Source organism: Leptonotus elevatus, chromosome 19 (assembly GCF_054856555.1).
Source record: "Leptonotus elevatus isolate MCC_2025b chromosome 19, RoL_Lele_1.0, whole genome shotgun sequence".
Taxonomy (NCBI): Eukaryota; Metazoa; Chordata; class Actinopteri; order Syngnathiformes; family Syngnathidae; genus Leptonotus; species Leptonotus elevatus.
The window spans coordinates 2,866,402-2,888,337 of record NC_141257.1 but is presented as its reverse complement, the minus strand read 5'-3'; the positions used below and the strand labels follow the sequence as shown (position 1 = coordinate 2,888,337).

The 21,936-nt window shown below is 43.4% G+C and overlaps 1 protein-coding gene across 2 annotated transcripts in view; it reads left to right on the top strand.

Annotated features, from left to right (window-relative positions):
* pvrl2l (PVR cell adhesion molecule related 2 like) overlaps window positions 1-21,936 on the top strand; it is a 129,917-nt gene that overhangs the window by 47,500 nt on the left and 60,481 nt on the right. For both annotated transcript variants that reach the window (XM_086062552.1, XM_086062551.1), the window contains exons 2-3: window positions 13,983-14,095; window positions 17,303-17,546. In XM_086062552.1, coding sequence (XP_085918678.1) covers window positions 13,983-14,095; window positions 17,303-17,546 — 357 coding nt within the window. The remainder of the gene's footprint in view (window positions 1-13,982; window positions 14,096-17,302; window positions 17,547-21,936) is intronic.

Below are 21,936 nucleotides of genomic sequence, written 5' to 3'. Positions count from 1 at the left end.
GGCCCACAGAATATTGTGTTCTCTTGCTATAAATACATGAAACCTACCAAAAGAAAGATTCGAGTCTCGTCTTTCATCAGTTTCCGTTTTGCAGCAATTAGCATTACAATATAGCTAAGTTTCACAAATCGGTTTAAAACAGTGTTGGAAATGGCTTTTTTTGATCTCTTATACTCTGCTGCCACCTGCTGTCCGTTTTTGTAATAACTACCATTGCTTTAAGCGTCCTGTTCAGGTTTAGAGGCTGCATCAAAGCCTTCTGTTTGTTCCAGCATTAAAAAAAAAACGTATGTTATTTGAACCATGGTAATATTTAAAATAGAACGCTTTTATATGTTTTGGGGAGCAAATGAGTTAATTAAGATGGACGACTGTCGACAGCCAACATGGGAATCCTTTTCATTCCAGAGCCAAAGTAGGTCGGCGGTAGGTTCTTATGAGGCCCATGCTTTAAACGTTTTTTGTTTTCGAGGCTTTTCATTTAGGATGATAAGAGCGAGCAGGCGTCAGCGTTGTTGTTTTTATTTGTGTTTTTATTATGTCAGCACTCGACTGACTGCACACCGCCGGGAGTCAAACTCAACATTTTCACGGCGACGGGTTGTTTAATTTTGTATTAAATTTTTTTTTTATATGTGTTATTTGTTATGTACCTTCTGCGCGCAGGCAACCAACTGCTCCACGAGCTCACTGGGGAAGGGAGATCAGATGGTCTGGGGGAGGCGAGGTTGAGACACTTTGTGGGGGGGGGGGGGGGGGGGCTTGGGTGACAAGGGTGAGGAAGACAGACAGCAGGATCAGGAGGGCAGAAGATGACAAGAACGAGCGCGATAAGGAGGAAGCCGAGGCAGGGACGATAGATTGGGGGGGGGGGGGGGGTCAGTCGGGGGACGGGAGGAGACCACCGTGCCGAGTGTCTGTCACGTCGACGGAGACGGGGGGGGGGGGGGGGGGGGGCGACTCAAAAACAGCTGCAGGCTTTCCTTGTCGTTGCCGAAGAGAAGGCGGGTTTTTGGGAAAGAACCAATCATACGCAAGACGAATCCATAGTGAGAAGAAATAAGGATCAAAAATAATGTTCAACCAGAAGATGAAATCCACCTCAGCATGTATTCTTCTTCTACCCAAATCTGATAGATTATAGCTAAACCTTAGTTTAGCGGTTAGCACAGCTTTCCCTTTTTCTCTTATTTTTCGTCCTCCTTTAGTGATAACGTTTGCTAAAAGTGTGTCTTATTCGCACATTGACTTCGAGGAGCGGCTCCTCACCATGACAGTGTTTAGCCGCGCTAGCTAGCCGCAGCTCTTAGCTATCGCGCATTCTGAGCGAGTTAGCTTAGCGCCTAGCATACCACGATAGTCCTGGTACTGGTTTGACATGGTCAGTCATGCTGAAAGCCGTTGTCACTCTGAGGAAGATACAATGACATCATCATCAAGCATCATTGTGATTGGTGGGTAGAGTTCAAATGTATTCCTGAAGGGGGCCCTATTATTATGACTACTACGGCTGCAAATAACGATTATCTTTGTAATGGTATAAAACGACTATTTTTGAACTAATTATGATTCAGTTACGGCTTTGCTTTGGGCCACAAAATGTCAGAAAATTGTCAATCTTTCTAAAACGGCAATAAATGCCACCTGACCAAAGTCCTGTCTAAATAGGAAAGTAGTACAGGTAATCGTAGTTTTCCAAAGTCAAAGCCATAAACCAGAGAATTGTTTCCTGTTGAGAGGCCGAAATCAGAGGACGTGGGCAATTTTAAGGTCAACGACAGCTCTAAATGATGAATCGTTGATCAAAATGGCTGTCAATTACTGATTGATTACGTGTCAATTACTTATGTCATCGATGAGTCGTCGAATATTTGTTGCCGCTTACCCGTGCATTTTGCTGTGTGCTATGTTTGGATGTGTTTTTTTAATTGTTGCTCATTTCTCTTAGCCCGTCAATGGTGTTCTACATTATATGTTAGCATGACGCTAGTGGTAGATGTTAGCATGACGCTAGTGGACCATTTATCGCTCTGTGTGAGGGATGTGGAATTCTCACAGGGAACCAAAAAAAAAATTCGCTCCAAGAGCTTTTTAGATCAACAGTAAGATCTATTTTTCGACTCGCATAAAATCCAGTGAAGAGATTTTAGGACTAGTGTGATTTACACCAGAGGACGGGAGAGGCGCGAAGCGCAGCAGCAAGGACGGCCAGAGAGCAAACACACGTGAACACACATGAGCACACACACACACACACACGCGCGCACACACGCACACACGCGCGCGCGCGCACAGCGCTGGCGGGGAGTGGATGCAGCTGGATGTGATCTACAATACCTGCAGAGATAATAGAATTGTGAGAGGTCACGCGGTACTCGCGGATGCCCACTGGCCAGCTGGGCACACGTTCGCACGCACACGCGAAGAGACAAAATTGGTTCTTGGAAATGACAAACGGGAATCGGTGGTGTTAAATTAAATTGTCCCGTAATTTCACGTTAACATCCGAGCACGCCGTGTTCTGGGCGCTCTCCCTCGCCCGCCCCCCCTTCCTCCATGCCTGGATCCGTTTCTTCAAACATTTGTGTTATTTGGATAATTAAAAGCTATCAGCTCTCTGCCGTGTCTTTGATAACCCTTGTGCGCTTGCGAGCGCTATACGGGGGCGATGAACTCAATCAACGCGCTTTGCAATTTGCAGCAGTTTGGCTAATAGTAAACGATTCGTCAAAGAAAGGCTTCAAGCTGTTTAATGTCACTGCCAGTTGAAGTTTACCGTCAAACGAGACATGAAAAAAAAAAAAAGAAAAGAGAACTACGCATTGTATTCGCTCTTACACTACCAGCCCGGTTCAAATGGACCTTTGACGTGTATAGCCGTCAATGGCAGTGAGTGAGTGATGATTGGCTGTTGCCAGAACTCGAGTGGAAACACGATTAATGCAATGTGACAAAAAAACGGTTCAAATTTAATTCTGTTTAATGATGTTCTCTAAAGTATAATATTGTGAAAGACAAACTGACACCCTCCGTTTCACAATCAAGATGGCTTCCCCTGCCCGCTGTGTCACATCTGTTAACAATGCGCCATACTTCCGTCGTTGATCTTGAGGCTCGTAATCGGCTTATTGGCCCCTCGCTTCTCCTTGTCCTGCAACAACACGGGGCGGGCGGGGGTGGCGGGGGGGGGGGGGGGGGGTGGGGGGGGTGGGAGCGGCGGGGGTAGGTGCTCGTCGCAGAGTGCTCGTTAACGGACCCTCATCTTTCCGCCAGGCAAAACGAACCGAGTCCGCCCCCGCAATCGGGAGCCGCTCATCCCCCTCGTACATTTGATTCGCCGTCTTGCCGAGCTTGCCGTGATTATGTCATTAGAGGGAATGAATCCTGAATTTGAGGTGCTTAAATGTCTCAGTCATCCAGTTCATGGTAAAGTTAAATGGAGACAACAGGACTCTTCCTGGTGGCTGAAGACTTTTCACCTTTAATCTATGGGCGTGTTGTTGTTGTTGTTGCCTGGTACGACTGGTGAGAGAACGTTCTGGTCTTGGTAACCCGCAAACGTTGAATCAGACTCTTCTTGGTGATTAAAAAGGTTTCACCTTGAATGACAAAAAGCTTCCTCGGCTCAAAATTTTGGGAGCGGACTCTCCTTTGTGTTTCTGTTTTGTGTGTCCCAATAGGCTTGTTGCGTGGCTGGTAAATGACCATTTTGCGTAAGAAGCAGTTGTTCACCTGCACGGAGGCAAAACAGCTCCCGGGTGGCCACTTTCCACGTAGCCCGAGGCCATCTTTGGTAGAGAAATGTCAGGACATTGTTGTAAGCAGGCGATAAGTGATAGTAAAAAACGTCCTCTTCTCTCAAAGCCAAGCCAAGCCATTGTTATTTTTATAACGCCAGTTGGCGACAGCAGTTATCTCCAAGGCCCTTTGCGCCTTGAGCGGGTCAAGAACCGCACGCCTCATACATAATGTATGTAAGAAGACCAACTGAGCCCCACATGAGCAAGCGCTTGGCGACAGACGGCAGGAAAAACTTTGAACAGAACCGCGAGATGGAGAGACGGAGGAAAAGGGCAGGCGGAAAATAGAGAGAGAAGAAGAAGAACAGTAGCCTTAGCAACTACACACCACAGACATCAATAGAGAAGCCCCTACACCAAAGTTAAGAACTGAAGAAGACTTTTGGATTTGGGGACACACCCACTAGAGACACAAATAGAAGGACCCTACACCAAAAAATCTGAATTGAAGAAGACTTTTGGATTTGGGGACACACCCACCAGAGACACAAATAGAAGGACCCTACACCAAAAAATCTGAATTGAAGAAGACTTTTGGATTTGGGGACACACCCACTAGAGACACAAATAGAAGGACCTTACACCAAAGTTAAGAACTGAAGAAGACTTTTGGATTTGGGGACACACCCACTAGAGACACAAATAGAAGGACCTTCCACCAAAGTTAAGAACTGAAGAAGACTTTTGGATTTGGGGACACCCACCAGAGACACAAATAAAATGACCTTACACCAAAGTTAAGAACTGAAGAAGACTTTTGGATTTGGGGACACACCCACCAGAGACACAAATAGAAGGACCTTACACCAAAGTTAAAAACTGAAGAAGACTTTTGGATTTGGGGACACACCCACCAGAGACACAAATAGAAGGACCTTACACCAAAGTTAAGAACTGAAGAAGACTTTTGGATTTGGAGACACACCCACCAGAGACACAAATAGAAGGACCTTACACCAAAGTTAAGAACTAAAGAAGACTTATGGATTTGAGGACACCCACCAGAGACACAAATAAAATGACCTTACACCAAAGTTAAGAACTGAAGAAGGCTTTTGGATTTGGGGACACCCACCAGAGACACAAATAGAAGGACCCTACACCAAAAATCTGAACTGAAGAAGACTTTTGGATTTGGGGACACACCCACTAGAGACACAAATAGAAGGACCTTACACCAAAAAATCTGAATTGAAGAAGACTTTTGGATTTGGGGACACACCCACCAGAGACACAAATAGAAGGACCTTACACCAAAGTTAAGAACTGAAGAAGACTTTTGGATTTGGGGACACACCCACCAGAGACACAAATAGAAGGACCTTACACCAAAGTTAAGAACTGAAGAAGACTTTTAGATTTGGGACACACCCACTAGAGACACAAATAGAAGGACCTTACACCAAAGTTAAGAACTGAAGAAGACTTTTGGATTCAAGTTTAAATGTCTTCATGAACCAAGAAGAGGACAGTTGCTTCCAATCAACTTTTCCAGATGTGGGCTGCTGCTTTGACTCTTTTGTGATTAAGGTTCTGCTTCAGACCTTACGATAATGTTTGGCTTGTTTCTGTGCACGTGCCTTTTGTTTTCACTGCTAAGCGGGATGAGATTAATCCTCTCCGCCCTCCCTTCCTGCCGTATGAGCGGAACACATGCTAGTCGTTGGATTACCATCAGGCCCCGATTGAGCAGTTCCCGGACGAGCCAGCTGTTTTTTTGCGTGCAGCAAAATGATTAGCTTTGTTTTTTTGAGTTAGACGTGCGCCATTGAACCGAACGGACGTCAGTGGATTGGCGAGGCGTCCCTCGTTAAAATGCGATGATGATGACGACTTAGTGACTGACAGGCGGCTCTTTGGAACGCTCCAAATCAGCGCGTTTGTCAATCACGCGTCCACGCGAGCGCCGTCAATTTCATTGTCGGTGGTTTGTAGCTTCGCTGGGGACGAATTGATCGAGTCACTCGAGTGCTTCTTGTGGTCTACCGGCTGACTGATGACCGGTCAAGGCTTTACCCCTGCATCTCTCACCAGAGCTGAAAATGGACGGAGCACTAAGGCAGAAGAAGTGCGGACGCTGGCGCCGCCGCCGCCGCCGCGTCGCAACCCATAAAAATAGCAATTACTACTTTTCTATTAGCCATTTTATTGCCCTTTTGACTTGGTGATAAATTGATATTCTCATTCCTTTAAATACGTACCTCCTCTAACATGGCGCTTCGAGCAGACTCATCATTTTAATTACGCGCCTGAGTTATTGTTAAGCATCCCTGGGTTCCTTGAATGGCGCCATATAAATATCAGCTATATTTATTGAAGTCGTCCCCATCGTGTTCGCGGTTCGAATTTCGCCCGTATAAGTAATTATAAAACAAGCTAAACAAGGACTGGGAAAGGGCTTTTGACGGCGTCCTATATAATACTCTGAACGTTAGGCGTCTAAAGTTGTCCAACTTCCGACGTGTTGGATTATTGTGTTACTAAAGTGGTTCTAACTGTCGTCGTTGAATTTTGCCTTGAGCTGGTGAGTGACATGGGAGCCAGCAAAATGAGATTATGGCAGGCTAGCCTGTCGTTTCTTTCTTCTGTTACCGTTTTTCCTCAAATTTTTTTTTTTTATCCTTGACCATTTTGCGAGGGCATTACAATACGAACTTTGAGCGTCCAAAAAATATTTATTTCAAAGAAAACTGTTTATGCTTGAAACCGCGTTCGCCACGTGTCCGCTCGACCACATTTAAAACGGATCCCCCTGATTTGTTCCAAACTTCCAATCCTCACATCTCCATCCGCTCGCCCCTGAATAATTCCATGTGATGACTCCCGCCCTGGCCTTTGATCCGGACCCGTGGAGTTGAGCCCGCAGAAGCCCTCGTCCCCCAAGACGGCGAGAGAAACGCTCGGATTCCTGCACATGAAAGGAAAGGAAGTCATTTCCACGTGCCGAGCCTCCGTGGCGGACAAATGTGAGAGAAACGAGACGCGTCGGGGTGTGTCGTTGGAAGTGGCTTCGTACGCGCCCGTGTGGGGCGTCTTGCTTCGATTCCGCGCTCGCCGGTGGCGTGGAAAAATGTCAGGTGGGCTTTACAACAAGAGACGGCGGAGTTTTGGACACGCTGTTGTTTTTCCTCCGAGCCGCCACCGGGGTTCTTGATGTTTTCATTGAACACGCTGTGGGCGGACCTTTTTTGAGGGGGCTTGCTACTGAGTTCCTCTCGACGCATTACGTGGGAGGAAAACAAAGACGATCTCATGTTTTCAATTTGTCGAGAGAATAGAATTGAACAGGAGAGAAGAAGACTTTAGTGGTCCCACAGTGGGGACACTTACGGGTTTTATAACAGGAAAGCTGACAATAGCAGCACGCGAGAATCAAAGAATAGCTCAGAATCAAAGATATTCTCAAACATTTGCAAAGGGAGAAAAAAATCGAGCAAGGTTCGACGTGTTCAACAGCTAATGGTGGCGATGACTAAAGCCTTCTGTGCGTAGAATTTGCTCCCTCCCGAACACGGGCGTCGTAAACGGGGCCGATTCATTCATCACGGCGGAAAGCTCCACGAAAGTCTGAATGCAGATGACCGCATTGCATTTTGTGTCACGCTCCAAAGCCGCGCGCCTGCCAAATGTCAGCTCGTCTCAAGACGAATGGCCGCGGATGTCTCGCTGATTACACTTTAATCGGACGGCAGTTTGTAAAAATCGTATTAAGTAACCTACTGATTATCCCATTGATTGAGTCATCGGATAAAAATCGTTTTTTAATACAAATGTGCACGTTGAGGTGCTGGCATTTTTGTCCACGTGGGACATTGGATGTTTTAAAAGGCAGGGCTTGAGCTGGTGAGTGACATGGGAGTCAGCAAATGAGATTATGGCAGGCTCGCCTGTCGTTTCATTTTTTTATCCTTTACATTACAATACGTCCTAACTAGATTTAGTAGGCAAATTAGCTATCATCGATGTGTTCCTATATTATATGTTTCTAATCGGAGTGGATCCCTGCAACACTTCGAAATTAGCTCTTTTGCTAAGTTATTCAAGTTATTAAAACTTGAAATGAAGTTTAAGTTTATAGCAATAGCAAGGTTTAATAAAAACAAAAACACGAATTGACGACGTGAATAGCTACAGGAATGGTTTACTTATTGAACCTTACATCAAACAGCTAGCTAGCTAGCTGTTATAGCAGCACCTCCACTGCAATCTTACGTACTACTTCTTAATCTTATTTACTTATTTACTTACTTACACTGTTATTGGCTGTTAACGCCCGCTCGCCATCACCTGATGGCCAAGGCTAGCGACTTTGTCACCGGAACGAACACGGTATTTGGGCCGTTCGAGAATTAGCACATACACATGCATCGGCGCGATTGATTATATACAAATAGTTTTAGTTCTAGCGAAAAAATGAGCAAGTTGGTGATTAGCGAATCACTGAGGATTTACAATATACAGGAAGTAGAGCTTCTCCCGAGTCACTACGACCGCGTCATTCACATTTGCGCTATGCACAAAGTCGGCCGAGAACGCGCTCGGCACGGCGCTTTTAATCCCGCTGATGAGTCCCATTTCATTCGGAAGCGTCTGGCGCGCCAAATCTCATCCATTATGTATGATCCAGTCCTCCGAGTCTTCGCAAGAAGTTTCCCGATCGCTTTTAAGCGCCGGCTTGTTCCGAATGAAAAGTCACCTGCTCGCCGCAATGACAAAGACGGCGGCCACAAAAGAAGCCATGTGAGCATTTCGAGATGAAGCAGATTAGGGAAAAATCAACAATGGAGGCTAATTACGGCGTCCTTGCAGAAGCCGTTTTGCTTTTAATCAACATCAACGCTTGATTGGTTCTCAATATTTGATGCGCTTTCGGGCATTCATTTCCGCCGCTGATCAACGGTTTGTCCCCCAGATGACAGTCTTTATTAGCGTCCTGCTGCTAAACAGCTTCGCTTACGCTCTGTCAATCATCTGTAATCATGTTTCGTTCCCATTTAGAGGGCCGTGAAATGTTTTTTGGGGAAGCGTCGCCTGACACCCTGAGCACAAAGAGTGGGCGGCGGATCCGTTTTTCACTGGGTCTCTACAAAAAAAAAAAAATAGCAACATTCAGCAGCATTGTAGGAAATCTTCATCTTAAGCGAACGTACACGTTTTGGGTTGTTGAGCTGAATTTGAGCAATTTCACCCGTTCCAGCACGATTATTTATCCGAACTCAGTGTTGCGTTGTGTTCCTGTATTCTCCGACAACTTAAGGAAGTGCTTCATCGCTCGCAGCCATTGTCACTGAAGCTACCCCCTTCGCTCTTGGCTGTTTTACTGGATTTTGACTGATTTGGCAAGGCCCACAGAATATTCTGTCCTATTGCTATAAAAACATGGAACCTACCAAAAGAAAGATTCGAGTCTCGTCTTTCATCAGTTTCCGTTTTGCAGCAATGAGCATTACAATATAGCTAAGTTTCATCATTATTCACAAATCGGTTTAAAACAGTGTTGGAAAGGGCTTCTTTTTTTTTTTGCAACATGGCCCTGGTTGATCTCTTATACTCTGCTGCCACCTGCTGTCCGTTTTTGTAATAACTACAATTGCTTTAAGCGTCCTGTTCAGGTTTAGAGGCTGCATCAAAGCCTCCTGTTTGTTCCAGCATTAAAAAAAAAACGTATGTTATTTGGACCATGGTAATATTTTAAATTGAACGTTTTTATATGTTTTGGGGAGCAAATGAGTTAATTAAGATGGACGACTGTCGACTATTTACGCAGTCGTCGACAGCCAACATGGGAATCCTTTTCATTCCAGAGCCAAAGTAGGTCGGCGGTAGGTTCTTATGAGGCCTTTTCATTAGGGAAAAAAGTATATTTGTATCTGTTTCTGTTTTGCAGCAATTAGCATTAGAATATAGCAAAGTGTCATCATTATTCACAAACCTGTTGAAAACGAAACAAAAATAGATTGTTGCAACATGGCCCTGGCTGATCTCTTATACTCTGCAGTCACCTGCTGGCCGTTTTTTGTAATAACTACCATTGCTTTAAGTGACCTCTTCATGTCAGGAGAGGTATCAAAGCCTTCTGTATGCTCTAAGTATTATAAACGTATTTATAAGTTTTGGGGTTGGAATTGGTTACGTTTTACTAGATAGCTAGGGATGCAACGGCGCCATCTACAGGGATCTGTCAGTCATTTGAGTGGTAAGCAAAACTGTTGAAAGATTTACTTCCATACTTGGACTCAATGAACAGAATTTATCTTGTGAGCAAATGTGTTTTAAGTCCTTTTTATTTTCTAAAAACAATAATAAGCTGTAATACACTCGCCTGGCACGTATCTGTCCTCGTTAGCGTCGCGGTCCTATCCGCCGCACGGCGAAACGCGCTCCGTTCACGCTCGAGAGGGCGACCAAGCGGCGTGCCGCGTGGCCCCTCCCGACCGCCGCTTGCGATAAAAGCCGCGGGACGAGCAATTACCGAGAGGAGTTATCACGCGTTTAACCTGAACGACTGCGGGCGGTGCTCGTGCGCGGGCGGTGCTCGTGCGCGCCTTCCTCTCTTCCGCTCATGGCTGAACACGTAAATGGCAAGAAAAGACCGGGAAAGGCTCGGAAGAGTTTCAAAGTGGCTGCGGAGACAGTAACAGACACTTTAAGGCTAATGTTATTCAAACACGTTGTATGTCAGTCGTGGATTGGCTTTTTTCGTAAAAAAAAAAAAAACACTCACTATCTGTCATAGTGCTGCACACTAATTCATTCATTATTCAATTAGCTAATTATAGGGTGAAAGTAGTAAAAAATGGAGCCAGTTTAGCTTCAGTGAACAAGCCTTTTCCAAACCTTTTGAGACTATTGGAATTACAAATGAGTTTGAAAAATAAAAATAAAAAAAAACAAAAAAAAAACAAAAAAAAACAAAAAAACAAATGAGTTTGAAAAATAGCTAAAACTGTATTTTGTTAGTTATTATTTATGTGTTTGAAAGCTAGCTAATTCGTTAGCCATCTTGCTTGTTTATTTCGTCGACGTATGAAAATACCCATCAGCAATTTGTTTCGGTTCATTTCGAAGGTTGCAAGGGCTCGTTCATTAATATTAATATAAAATTTGTCAGTGCAAATGCTGATTTCTAATCTTGTAGATTGTGGAAAAAAAATTCATTAGGGTATAAATTTGTAAACATGTAGTCACCAACCATTCATTATAATCTCGCGGACCCCCTGGAGAGCACTTGCGCACCCGCACTTCGGGAATCTCTGGCGAAATCAACGGTAAACAACGCGCAACCCAAACAAACAAGCAGACCTTCTACTCTGCTTTTGACTGGAGGGGGAGGTTAGGGGGGGGGGGGGGTTTGATGAGGGGCGGGCACACCCGCTCAGCACACTCTTGACGCGCTAGAGAGGATAAACAGACAAATGCCACCAGCCTCTAAATGTCAATTAAGCGTGATTCATCTCTCCGCTGCTCGAGGTCAGCGGGTGCTCATTTAGCCTCGCACCCACCTCACCCCCCCCCCTTGACTCCCCTGTAACATCCCCTGAGAGCAGAGTTAATGTACATGTGCTGATAGGAAATAAGAGGAAGGCTTTGAGAGACAAGTGTGATGAGAACAATATTTCATACAATCTTGGTGTGACAACAGCTGATTACGTCACAATTGTCCATAACAAAAAAAGCAGAAGTCATTCAACGATTAGTGCTAGTAGTAGTAGTAGTTCCGGTCACCTTTTCACATGATAACAACACATACTGAAATAAATATCACATCGAGAAAGTCCTTGCCAAGACCTTTAGTTTGACATATGACTCGATGCCGTTTCTTGCAGCTCTAGTTAGGGCCCTCACAGTGCCCTTAACATTCAACTTTGACCTTGATGCTGTGACACGTACGCAGCCCTGAAACCAAAGAACCGACGTGATAATCATCGAGGGATTCCGTCGCGTGAATGCTGGCGGAGGCAGCATTTTATCGTTTCTTTTTTATTGTGCTTTTAATGTGTGTATACATGTTGTGTACGGACATTATAGTGGGAGGAGTCAAATCCAGCACGAATGTTTATTTACATGGATGAGTGAGTGACGACACGTCCAATTAGGGGAAATCAATCTGTCTAAAGCATAAAGAGGGAGCCACAAAAACAACAACAACAACAAAACAAAAGTATGACAGAAAGCGGAATACTGAAATAATACAGATCAGCTGTCGGCTCACGGCAGAGCTTTTGTGTTTGTTTTCGCTCATCAGACAGCCATTTTGCATGTCTGCGCGTGTGTGTGTGTGTGTGTGTGGGTGTGCGTGTGTGTGTGTGTGTGTGTGTGTGTGTCGTGCAGTGTTAGAGGATCACTGGTTTGACAAGGCTGTTGTCTCCCTTGGGCGATGGGGAGCGTGCTTCGACGACTGTCTAATATGCATCATATTGTAATGAAGCGCACGCACGCACGCACGCAGCTACTGTAACTATTCATATACAAAACCATGCATGCGTACGCACTAGGGATGTAACGATAGCGGCAATATCGCGATATTAAAATTTGCCGCGGAATCGCCGTCGTCGTGATATTAACTCATTCACTGCCACTGACGGCTATTGACGTCAAAAATTCATTTGAACTATTTCGATTAGTTTGCCATTTCCCCCCCCCCCACTTTTGTTAACAAGAGTATGAAATCCTAGAAATGTTTTTTTATTGTACATTTAGAACAGATATAAAAATTAGGATTAATCACGAGTTAACGATTGAAGTCATGCGATTAATTACAATTAAAACATTGAATCGCCTGACGCGGTTTAAAAAAAAAGATTATTAAAAATTAGGCGGTTACGTTTTTTAATCGTAATTAATTGCATGACCTCACAAGTTAACTCATGATTAATCGCAAATTTTATAACTGTTCTAAATGTACAAAAAAAAATAGATTTCATACTTTTTTAACTAATAGAAATAGTTCAAATGAATATTTGACATCTATAACCGTCAATGGCAGTGAATGAGTTAATATTGTGATATTTATCATATTGTGATGTTTGGATATTCACAACAACAACTCTAATTGAACTAGATTACGTCCATCCTGAACAGACAGTTCAATAAAGTAAAAAAAAATAAAAAAAAATACAGATAAAGAGGACCTTGAAAAAGTCATCACATTAAATCGCCATCCGAATATTGAAGAAAAACTCTACAGGAACAATACATATGAATGTTGAGATCAATTCTAAGTACACACGTTGCACACCCGTAATACAATAACCAACACTTGAGAGCGGTGATGCATGCACACACACACACACAATGTACACACTGACAGATTTCTTTCTTTCTGCCACGTTGTTCCACTGGCACACTTAAGAGGCTTTTTTTGTTCCCAAGCACTCGGTCGGGTCCAACGAGCAGCGGGCCAATGCTAATCCGCCTCCCTCCCGAGCGCCCTCTTTTTGTTTTTGTGAGTCAGCCAGAACTTTGTCTTGACGGGGCTGCAAGGAGAAGAAAAGACCCTGCAAGGACACCGTTTGATTGTCAAGAAAATCGTCAGCTTGGAAACCATTTCAAGGAGATTTCAATTATGGCTTTTTTTCTTTTCTTTTTCACACTTTTTTTTAAAGAGATGCCTGTCGGGCGCTTTTTGCGTAAGGATCGGGACACTGTGTGGAGTTGTATCAGCCTGTTTTGAGGGGGCGGGCCTGTCTGTCTCGCGGCTCCGCTGGCCAAAGGCGAGTAGGTTTCCGTTACTATGACGACGAGAGGCGGAACGATGCACTTTTCCAACTCGACAAAGTGCAATGCAGCGTGGGAATGCTGGAAAGCTGAAAGCCGTTAGCCGTTAGCCGTTAGCCGAATACTCAAATTTGAATGCATGTGCTTAAAACATTTGAGTGAAATTATAATCCAGTATCAGACAGTTTGGCAATGACGATCAGTTGTACGTATGGAAGGTCAATGTCGGTCTCATATTTAACGTTAAATTATGCAAATACTGTAAGTTGTGTGGAAGGCGTGAATTTTTGAAGCAAGGTGAAATTCCAAGAGTGTAAATCGGAAGTTGTTGTTTCACGGCAAAAAAAAAAAAAAGTGTGGAGAATAAAAATCACAATAAGATATGTGCGAATGCTTCAGCTTACTCGATACAAGAAGTCGTCAAAAAGTCATATTCACATTCTCCGTCTTTGTGCCCCCCCGCAGGCGTCGGCGCTCAGAAGGTGCGCGTGGAGGAGGAGTTGGAGGCGTACCCCAACGAGTCGGTGGACCTGCGCTGTCAGTTCATCGACGGGGGAGGCAAAACCAAACTCACACAGGTCAGTCTTGAGCTCGTCATTCATACATTTACACAGAATGGAACCCCGTATGTATGTATGTATGTATATTAGGGTTGTCAAAAATGAGTGCGTTCATTTTGTGTCAATTTAGAGTTTCTTGAGCACCACAAATTTTTTTCACCCTTACTTGGAAAGCCCGTACTGGGTCGTCCACGTCAAAATTTAGCAGTAATAAATGTAATAACAATGCATACGTTTGTGGAGACCGGAGTCATGTTGTATTTAACAACTTTAAATATGTGCAGAATTTACATAGCTCTAATAATATAAAAGGAAAAATGCACCAAGCTGTCAGCAATGTCTTGGCTCCAACTTAACAGTGTATTAGACCGCGTGGAAGCACACTGCCCCTCAGTGGGCAAACCGGGTACAACATGAACAGCGCTTCAAATAAAGGCACACACAGACAAAGGCAAGACGGTATAATATCATTTAAATAAAATCGACTTTGGGACATTTAAAATCGATTCTGAATCGTACTAAATGAGAATCGCGATTCTTATGACAATCGATTTTTTTGGGCACACAGTTTCATATTTTTTTGTCACTTTTATGTTAACAGAAGCATGAAAACTTGGTTGTAAAAAACATTTTACTGTACACAGATATAAAATTTGCAATTAATCGTGAGTTAACTATTGAAGTCATGCGATTAATTCTGATCAAATATTTTAATCGCCTGACGCCCCTAATCCATATGTAGGCTGTAAATCAAGCGAGTCTTTCGCTGTCCCAGACGCTTCATTGTCCGTCCCCTGCTGGACATTTCTCTCAGCTTCCATCGCATCGTCGGCTGACACGCAAACGCATTCGCTCATCAATGTTTGTTTGGGCGTTTCGCCAAAGCTGCCGAGCGCCAGAAGACGGCGAAGAAGCAAACAAGAAAGCATTTGCTTGATCCTGGCGCGATGCTCGCCTGCCTGCCTCTTTGCGATCAATATTCAATTTGTCCACGCAAAAAGCACGGGCGATCGGCCGCTTCTCCGTCGTGGGCTAATTGGACGTGCTGTCTCTGTGCGCCTGCTGGTGATTGCTAATACATGAACCTTGTTCTTCAGGGTGGAATTCGTCAGAAGGAAAGAAAAAAAAAAAAAGTTGAAATGATCAAAATGTTGGGGCTGGCCAACGTGGCCTTAAAATATGTATCGTCGAGATGTTTTGCTCACATGATTTGAAGTACTTGCTGACACCGAGTTCGGATTCGATACCTTGGAAATGCGTTCACGAGAACAAAAAAAGTGTGCATCCAAATTTAGTATTTTAATGGATCCCAACATGATTCTTTTTACATTGTTTTTGCTATGGATTATGTTTTATTATTTTTAGGCCAGATCCGATATGTTGATAACCAAATAATGCGATGATTTATTAAAAAAATATTGTGAATAAAATAACATGGCCGCTTGATTGCTTACAACAATAAAGATAAGAATTACAGGCAGGACATTTGACTTTTTTTTCCCCAATTCTTTTTCCTTTAGTATTTGTTTAACTTTACAACGGAGAGAAAAATCTGCAAAAAAAAATCGGCCGATATTTTTTGCCTATTTATTTATTTGTTTTGAGGGGGAATGTTTAAATGTCATTATCTTTGTCTTTTGTTGTAATGTGTAAAACAAAAACATGACGGAAGCTTATTGCATTCACTCGGGGAAAAAAAAGCAACTAATTTTTGGGGGAGTATTATTATTTTTTTAATTTTCAGCCTGTTTTTGTGAATAATATTTTTCAGCCTGTTTTTCTGAATATTCTTTGACAGAATTTTTTTTCCAGTAAAACTGAAAAAACATCTGAAAATTAAAAAAAAAATACTCCAAAAAACAAAGAGTTTTTTTTTTAAGTGAATGCAATCCGCTTCCGTAAAAAAGCAGTCAATTCTTTCAGATTTTATTAGACTTAATATTGGCCCATTAAATCGGCCAGACGGTCAATCAGCCGGCCTTGACATAACTCTAATGCATCGATAATCAAATAAAATCTTAATTTAGCATGTCAGTGGTGCAGCACTGGATACAAATGCAAACAGATGACACTTAAATATCTTAACTTAAATAAACATAACACATTTACACCATGTCAAGACTGCAGGAAAATATTGATCAAGAAATAATTCATCCTGACTAACGAACTCCATTTAATTGATTAAATCAATTAATTGCCCAGCTCAACTCAATGCTTAAAAACCAGGAGAAGGAGGTGTGGAATAACTGAAACCTTTCTCGGCTTCTTCATGCTGCTTTAATTGACGGTGACATTTTACCACAGCAGGAGAGATTATTACAGGGATCAATGAGCGACACAATACTGTTTAAAATATGAATCTATGAAGCTCGCGATGTGGAGCCTTTTAAAGTTCAACAACAGTGCAAATTACATGCGGCAAAGTGGCCATTAAAATAAATCAATGCGTCCGTCACAATCTCAGCATGGACCGCCGGCACATCTGGATGGATTACATGTGTCCTGGCTGTACATATAAAAAGCGCGCAAAAAGTACAAAATGGTGGCTCGCAGAAAAGAATGTTTTTTTTTTTCACTCAATAGTGCAATAACCATTTAATGGGCGAGTATTTTTTCAAGGCCTTCCCATTTATTCTTTTAACAAACACAAGCAATGATTTATTATATATGAATGTTTAGGTCATGGTGTATGGAGGACCAAAACTGCCAAAATTCGAAATGACTAAATAAATAAATTAATAAATGACTAAAAGTGAAAATAAAAAATGTAATCCAAAAAAATAAACATAAATGGAATTAAAACAACAAAAAGATATATACGTAAATAAATAAATTTTTGAATTGTATATTTTTTTACATCCATTTTTATTTTCACTTTTAGTCATTTATTTATTTTGAATTTTGGCAGTTTTGGTCCATACTGCCAGGAAGAAATGTTATTCAAATGAGGGGGCGGTCCCAAGCGTGTCTTGGGTTGGACGCCGCCGTTTCATTGGTGGAGTTGTGTCAACACAACTTGCCACTTCAGTTGCTCGACAACAAGCGTGTGTGGCCCTTCAACTCATTCGCTCGACGGGTGTACTCGTCAGACCGTTTTTTAAATATATTTTGATTTAGTAGATTCGGTGTACAACACAATTTTCCGTGTGTCTTGGAAATGAGTCAAAAAGCTCAAAAACAGCTGTAAAGAGCTAAGCGTGTGATTATTATATATATTTTTTTCAGGTGTCGTGGATCTGGGAGCCCATCGAAGGCCAGCGTGACAACATCGCCGTGTACCATCCTTTCTACGGCCAAAGTTTCCCCAACTTGTCCTTCAAGGACCGCGTGGTCTTTCTGCACAACAACCTGGAGAACCCGTCCATCCGGATCTCCGACCTGCGCATGTCCGACGCCGGCCGCTTCACCTGCGAGTACGCCACCTACCCGTCGGGCAACGAGCAGGGCACCACCACACTCGTCATGCTGGGTGAGCGCTCGGCGAACGTGTTGATTACGTGTGACTTGAGCTAGCAGGCTAAAGCTAGCTCCTCCTCGACGTCGAGATGTATCACTTCCTTGATTTGATCACATGTGACTTACGCTAACAGGCTAAAGCTAGCTCCTCATTGACGTCGAGATGTATCACTTCCTTGATTTGATCACATGTGACTTATGCTAGCAGGCTAAAGCTAGCTCCTCCTCGACGTCAAAATGTATCACTTCCTTCATATGATTACGTGTGACTTGCGCTAACAGGCTAAAGCTAGCTCCTCCTTGACGTCGAGATGTATCACTTCCTTGATTTGCTTACGTGTGACTTACGCTAACAGGCTAAAGCTAGCTCCTCATTGACGTCGAGATGTATCACTTCCTTGATTTGCTTACGTGTGACTTACGCTAACAGGCTAAAGCTAGCTCCTCCTCGACGTCGAGATGTATCACTTCCTTCATATGATTACGTGTGACTTGCGCTAACAGGCTAAAGCTAGCTCCTCCTTGACGTTGAGATGTATCACTTCCTTGATTTGCTTACGTGTGACTTACGCTAACAGGCTAAAGCTAGCTCCTCCTCGACGTCGAGATGTATCACTTCCTTGATTTGATCACATTTGACTTACGCTAGCAGGCTAAAGCTAGCTCCTCCTCGACGTCGAAATGTATCACTTCCTTCATATGATTACGTGTGACTTGCGCTAGCAGGCTAAAGCTAGCTCCTCCTCGACGTCGAGATGTATCACTTCCTTGATTTGCTTACGTGTGACTTGCGCTAACAGGCTAAAGCTAGCTCCTCATTGACGTCGAGATGTATCACTTCCTTGATTTGATCACATGTGACTTATGCTAGCAGGCTAAAGCTAGCTCCTCCTCGACGTCAAAATGTATCACTTCCTTCATATGATTACGTGTGACTTGCGCTAACAGGCTAAAGCTAGCTCCTCCTTGACGTTGAGATGTATCACTTCCTTGATTTGCTTACGTGTGACTTACGCTAACAGGCTAAAGCTAGCTCCTCATTGACGTCGAGATGTATCACTTCCTTGATTTGCTTACGTGTGACTTACGCTAACAGGCTAAAGCTAGCTCCTCCTCGACGTCGAGATGTATCACTTCCTTCATATGATTACGTGTGACTTGCGCTAACAGGCTAAAGCTAGCTCCTCCTTGACGTTGAGATGTATCACTTCCTTGATTTGCTTACGTGTGACTTACGCTAACAGGCTAAAGCTAGCTCCTCCTCGACGTCGAGATGTATCACTTCCTTGATTTGATCACATTTGACTTACGCTAGCAGGCTAAAGCTAGCTCCTCCTCGACGTCGAAATGTATCACTTCCTTCATATGATTACGTGTGACTTGCGCTAACAGGCTAAAGCTAGCTCCTCCTCGACGTCGAGATGTATCACGTCCTTGATTTGATCACATGTGACTTACGCTAACAGGCTAAAGCTAGCTCCTCCTCGACGTCGAGATGTATCACTTCCTTGATTTGCTTACGTGTGACTTACGCTAGCAGGCTAAAGCTAGCTCCTCCTCGACGTCGAGATGTATCTCTTCCTTGCTACCGATTCATTTGTTCATGCCAGCCAGTGTAGCAAGAAGGTGGCGTGATTTATTTATTTATTTTTCCCCAAGAGCTGTTGCGCTCCATCAGCCTTGACAGGCGCCATCTGCTTATCAGTACTCGTCTCCCAAGAGCGAGCGCCCCGTCGTGCCCGAAGCCCGCGACCGAGCAATCTGAAGCCGATTCCCTCAGAGGTTTCTGTCGGTTCGGAGAACGACTTGAAGGAATTTAATCATATTGCTGTTCGATTTTGAACATGTAAACGATGCTTAGTGAATCCAAACATGACCGTGTTCATTAAATATGGCCGCGTTGCAATTAAAGCGCTGTGATTGCCGTGTAAAAGCAGTTTAGGGATGTTTAAACGTCTCTGATTATTCATTTATTTATAAGCGGAAATTGCAGTTCCCTGGGAAATTGCGTGAAAATGTTGTTTTTTTTTTGGTAAAGATCAGTTTAAGGACACAGTTTATTCATGCAAACATGATGAATTTGAATGCTAAAATTAGCGACCGCATGCGAGTCACGTAGCCAAATCATTAATTTAGCATTTTATGTGTCGTATTCAGCCAGTGCTGTTATTGTTATTTTTTTATGAAAAGTTATAGCAAAAATGTTTTGTATTGTTTCCATCCACATTAACACAAAACTGTCATTACACTTGGTTCGCATGGCTGCTAATTGAGCTAGCTGTTTATTGATTTAAAATGTATGCATGAAGGAGCGGGTCACAACTATTCAGTATTAGTCGTTTCTTTGCAGAGGATAAAGAATATATTCCCGTGCGTGCTTTTATCACCATGTGTTGCTCTCCATTTGTTTAAATATCCGGTGTTTAATTGTGTTATGACACCGCTGCATCAATGCTATTTGTTAGCTTGTCTAAGATTAGATTGACACAGCAACACATAAATAGGGTCTAAAATCTGATTGCACAAGAGAAACACTACCAAGTGACGCAAATAGACTGTACATGAACAAATATTAGAATTTTGGTTGTAAACGTACGCCAGCGCTTCTAATACGACTGCTAACAAGATGCTAAAGTGGTGAAGGTGCACCTGTTAGCATGTGTTCCGTAGGGATCTTAATGCCTAACTGAAGAGAGCGCCTCATCGTCTTAAACGCAAGAGGATGTTTATGACGACGCTGGCGGGTGGTGGAGGGGACGCCCGCTGTGTGTAATCGGAGACAGCTGGTGTTTTTCATCCTCCCACATGAGCGGCCATTTGCAGAGCAGCCGAGCGCGGCGAGGTCGACGCGAGGGAGAAAACCCGTCGCGAGGCGAGCGGCGTCTGCGCTCGTACGATAAAGAGCCGGCACATTAAGCGCTCCCGCGGTAATGGCGGGCTCGGGGGAACCTTGCGAGAGGGGGGGCCGCACTTTGAACTCGAACCAAATTCATTTTCCCATCTTTTCACGCGTTTATCACACGTTTGTGTTTACTGGAGTGCATAAATGAAAGCCCTCCTCGCTCGCTTTTGTTGCTCCAATTGTCACAATCAGAGCAGGTATGTCAGAAAAGGCTTCAGCTGTGAAAAGAACGGAATGCAGGCACAACGCGGATACAAAGACAAGGATGTGGGCTTTTCAAACGCGTAGTCAACATAGTTTCACTTCATTCCCTTTTGTTGAATCAGCCTTTCATGTATTGGGTCGTGTTTGTATGCCGGCTGAGAGAAAAGCAGTGGTGAGGCCTGAAATTGGATCTGTACTTTTGAAAAATTCAGCAAAAGAAACTACTTTTACTCAGTAGACAAAAAAAAAAAAAAGTTTTACGCAACGTCTCAAAAGACACAGAAAGTTAATTGATTTATCTTGTCCAAGATTTTGTCTGAATGCCACCAAATTTGAAACGCATCCTTTTAGTCTATCATGAGTGGACCCACCAAAAACTGCCTGAAAACACACAAAGTCGGCTATTTTGGTTGACCGTTTATTTCGGAGGTCCTTCAAAAACAATTAGCCAACAGATTTTGTCTAATTGCAACCAAATTTGAACAGAGGTGGCAAATCCAGGTCCAGAAAGTAAAAATAAATAAATAAATAAAAGCCACAGTTTGGTTTTAGCCCCAGGTGCTAGTTAGCTAGAAAGCTAGCTCCCTCGTTAGCTCCCATGGCTGCTAGCTAGCTAGCCACAGGGGCTAAAGCCAAATTGTGGCAGGATATTTTAATTTGAACCGCACACGTGGAAACAGACCCACAAAAAAAAGTTTCAAGAAGCCATGAGTGAAAAGACACAGCAAGTCCGCCATTTTGTTTCTGAAGCAGCCATTTTAGATGTATTTTGTAGCATGGCGGTGAAGAATGACAACTTGCCATAGAACACACAATTCATCTGAAAACCCAGCCCCCGAATCCAGTTTGACTCATGCAACATGTACTTTGGTAGACTTGTCTCTCATGACGAGACCCACCCAAAAAATCTCAAGAAGCCACGCCCGAAAAGACACAGAAAGTCAGCCATTTTGATTTGAAGTAGCAACTTTAGGGCCATTTCCAGGCTACTTCAATTACAAATAAATGCAAGCCCCCGAAGCCTGTCTCTCTTTTAGCGACATGAAATTTAGTAGCCATATCTGTCGCGACGCGATGCACAAAAAAGTCTCAAGAACCCATTTGTGGAAAGACGCAAGAAGTCCGCCATTTTGGCTCAAAGCCGCTATTTTTGGATCATTTTGGCAGAGGTCCTTCTCAGACAAACGTGTTCTCTTGTTGAAGAGATGTTGCCTGATTGCTGCTAAATTTGAGCCACGCATGCTAAACAGATTGACCGCAACTATTTCGTTTTTTTGCTTTTGCATGTGGGCGGGGC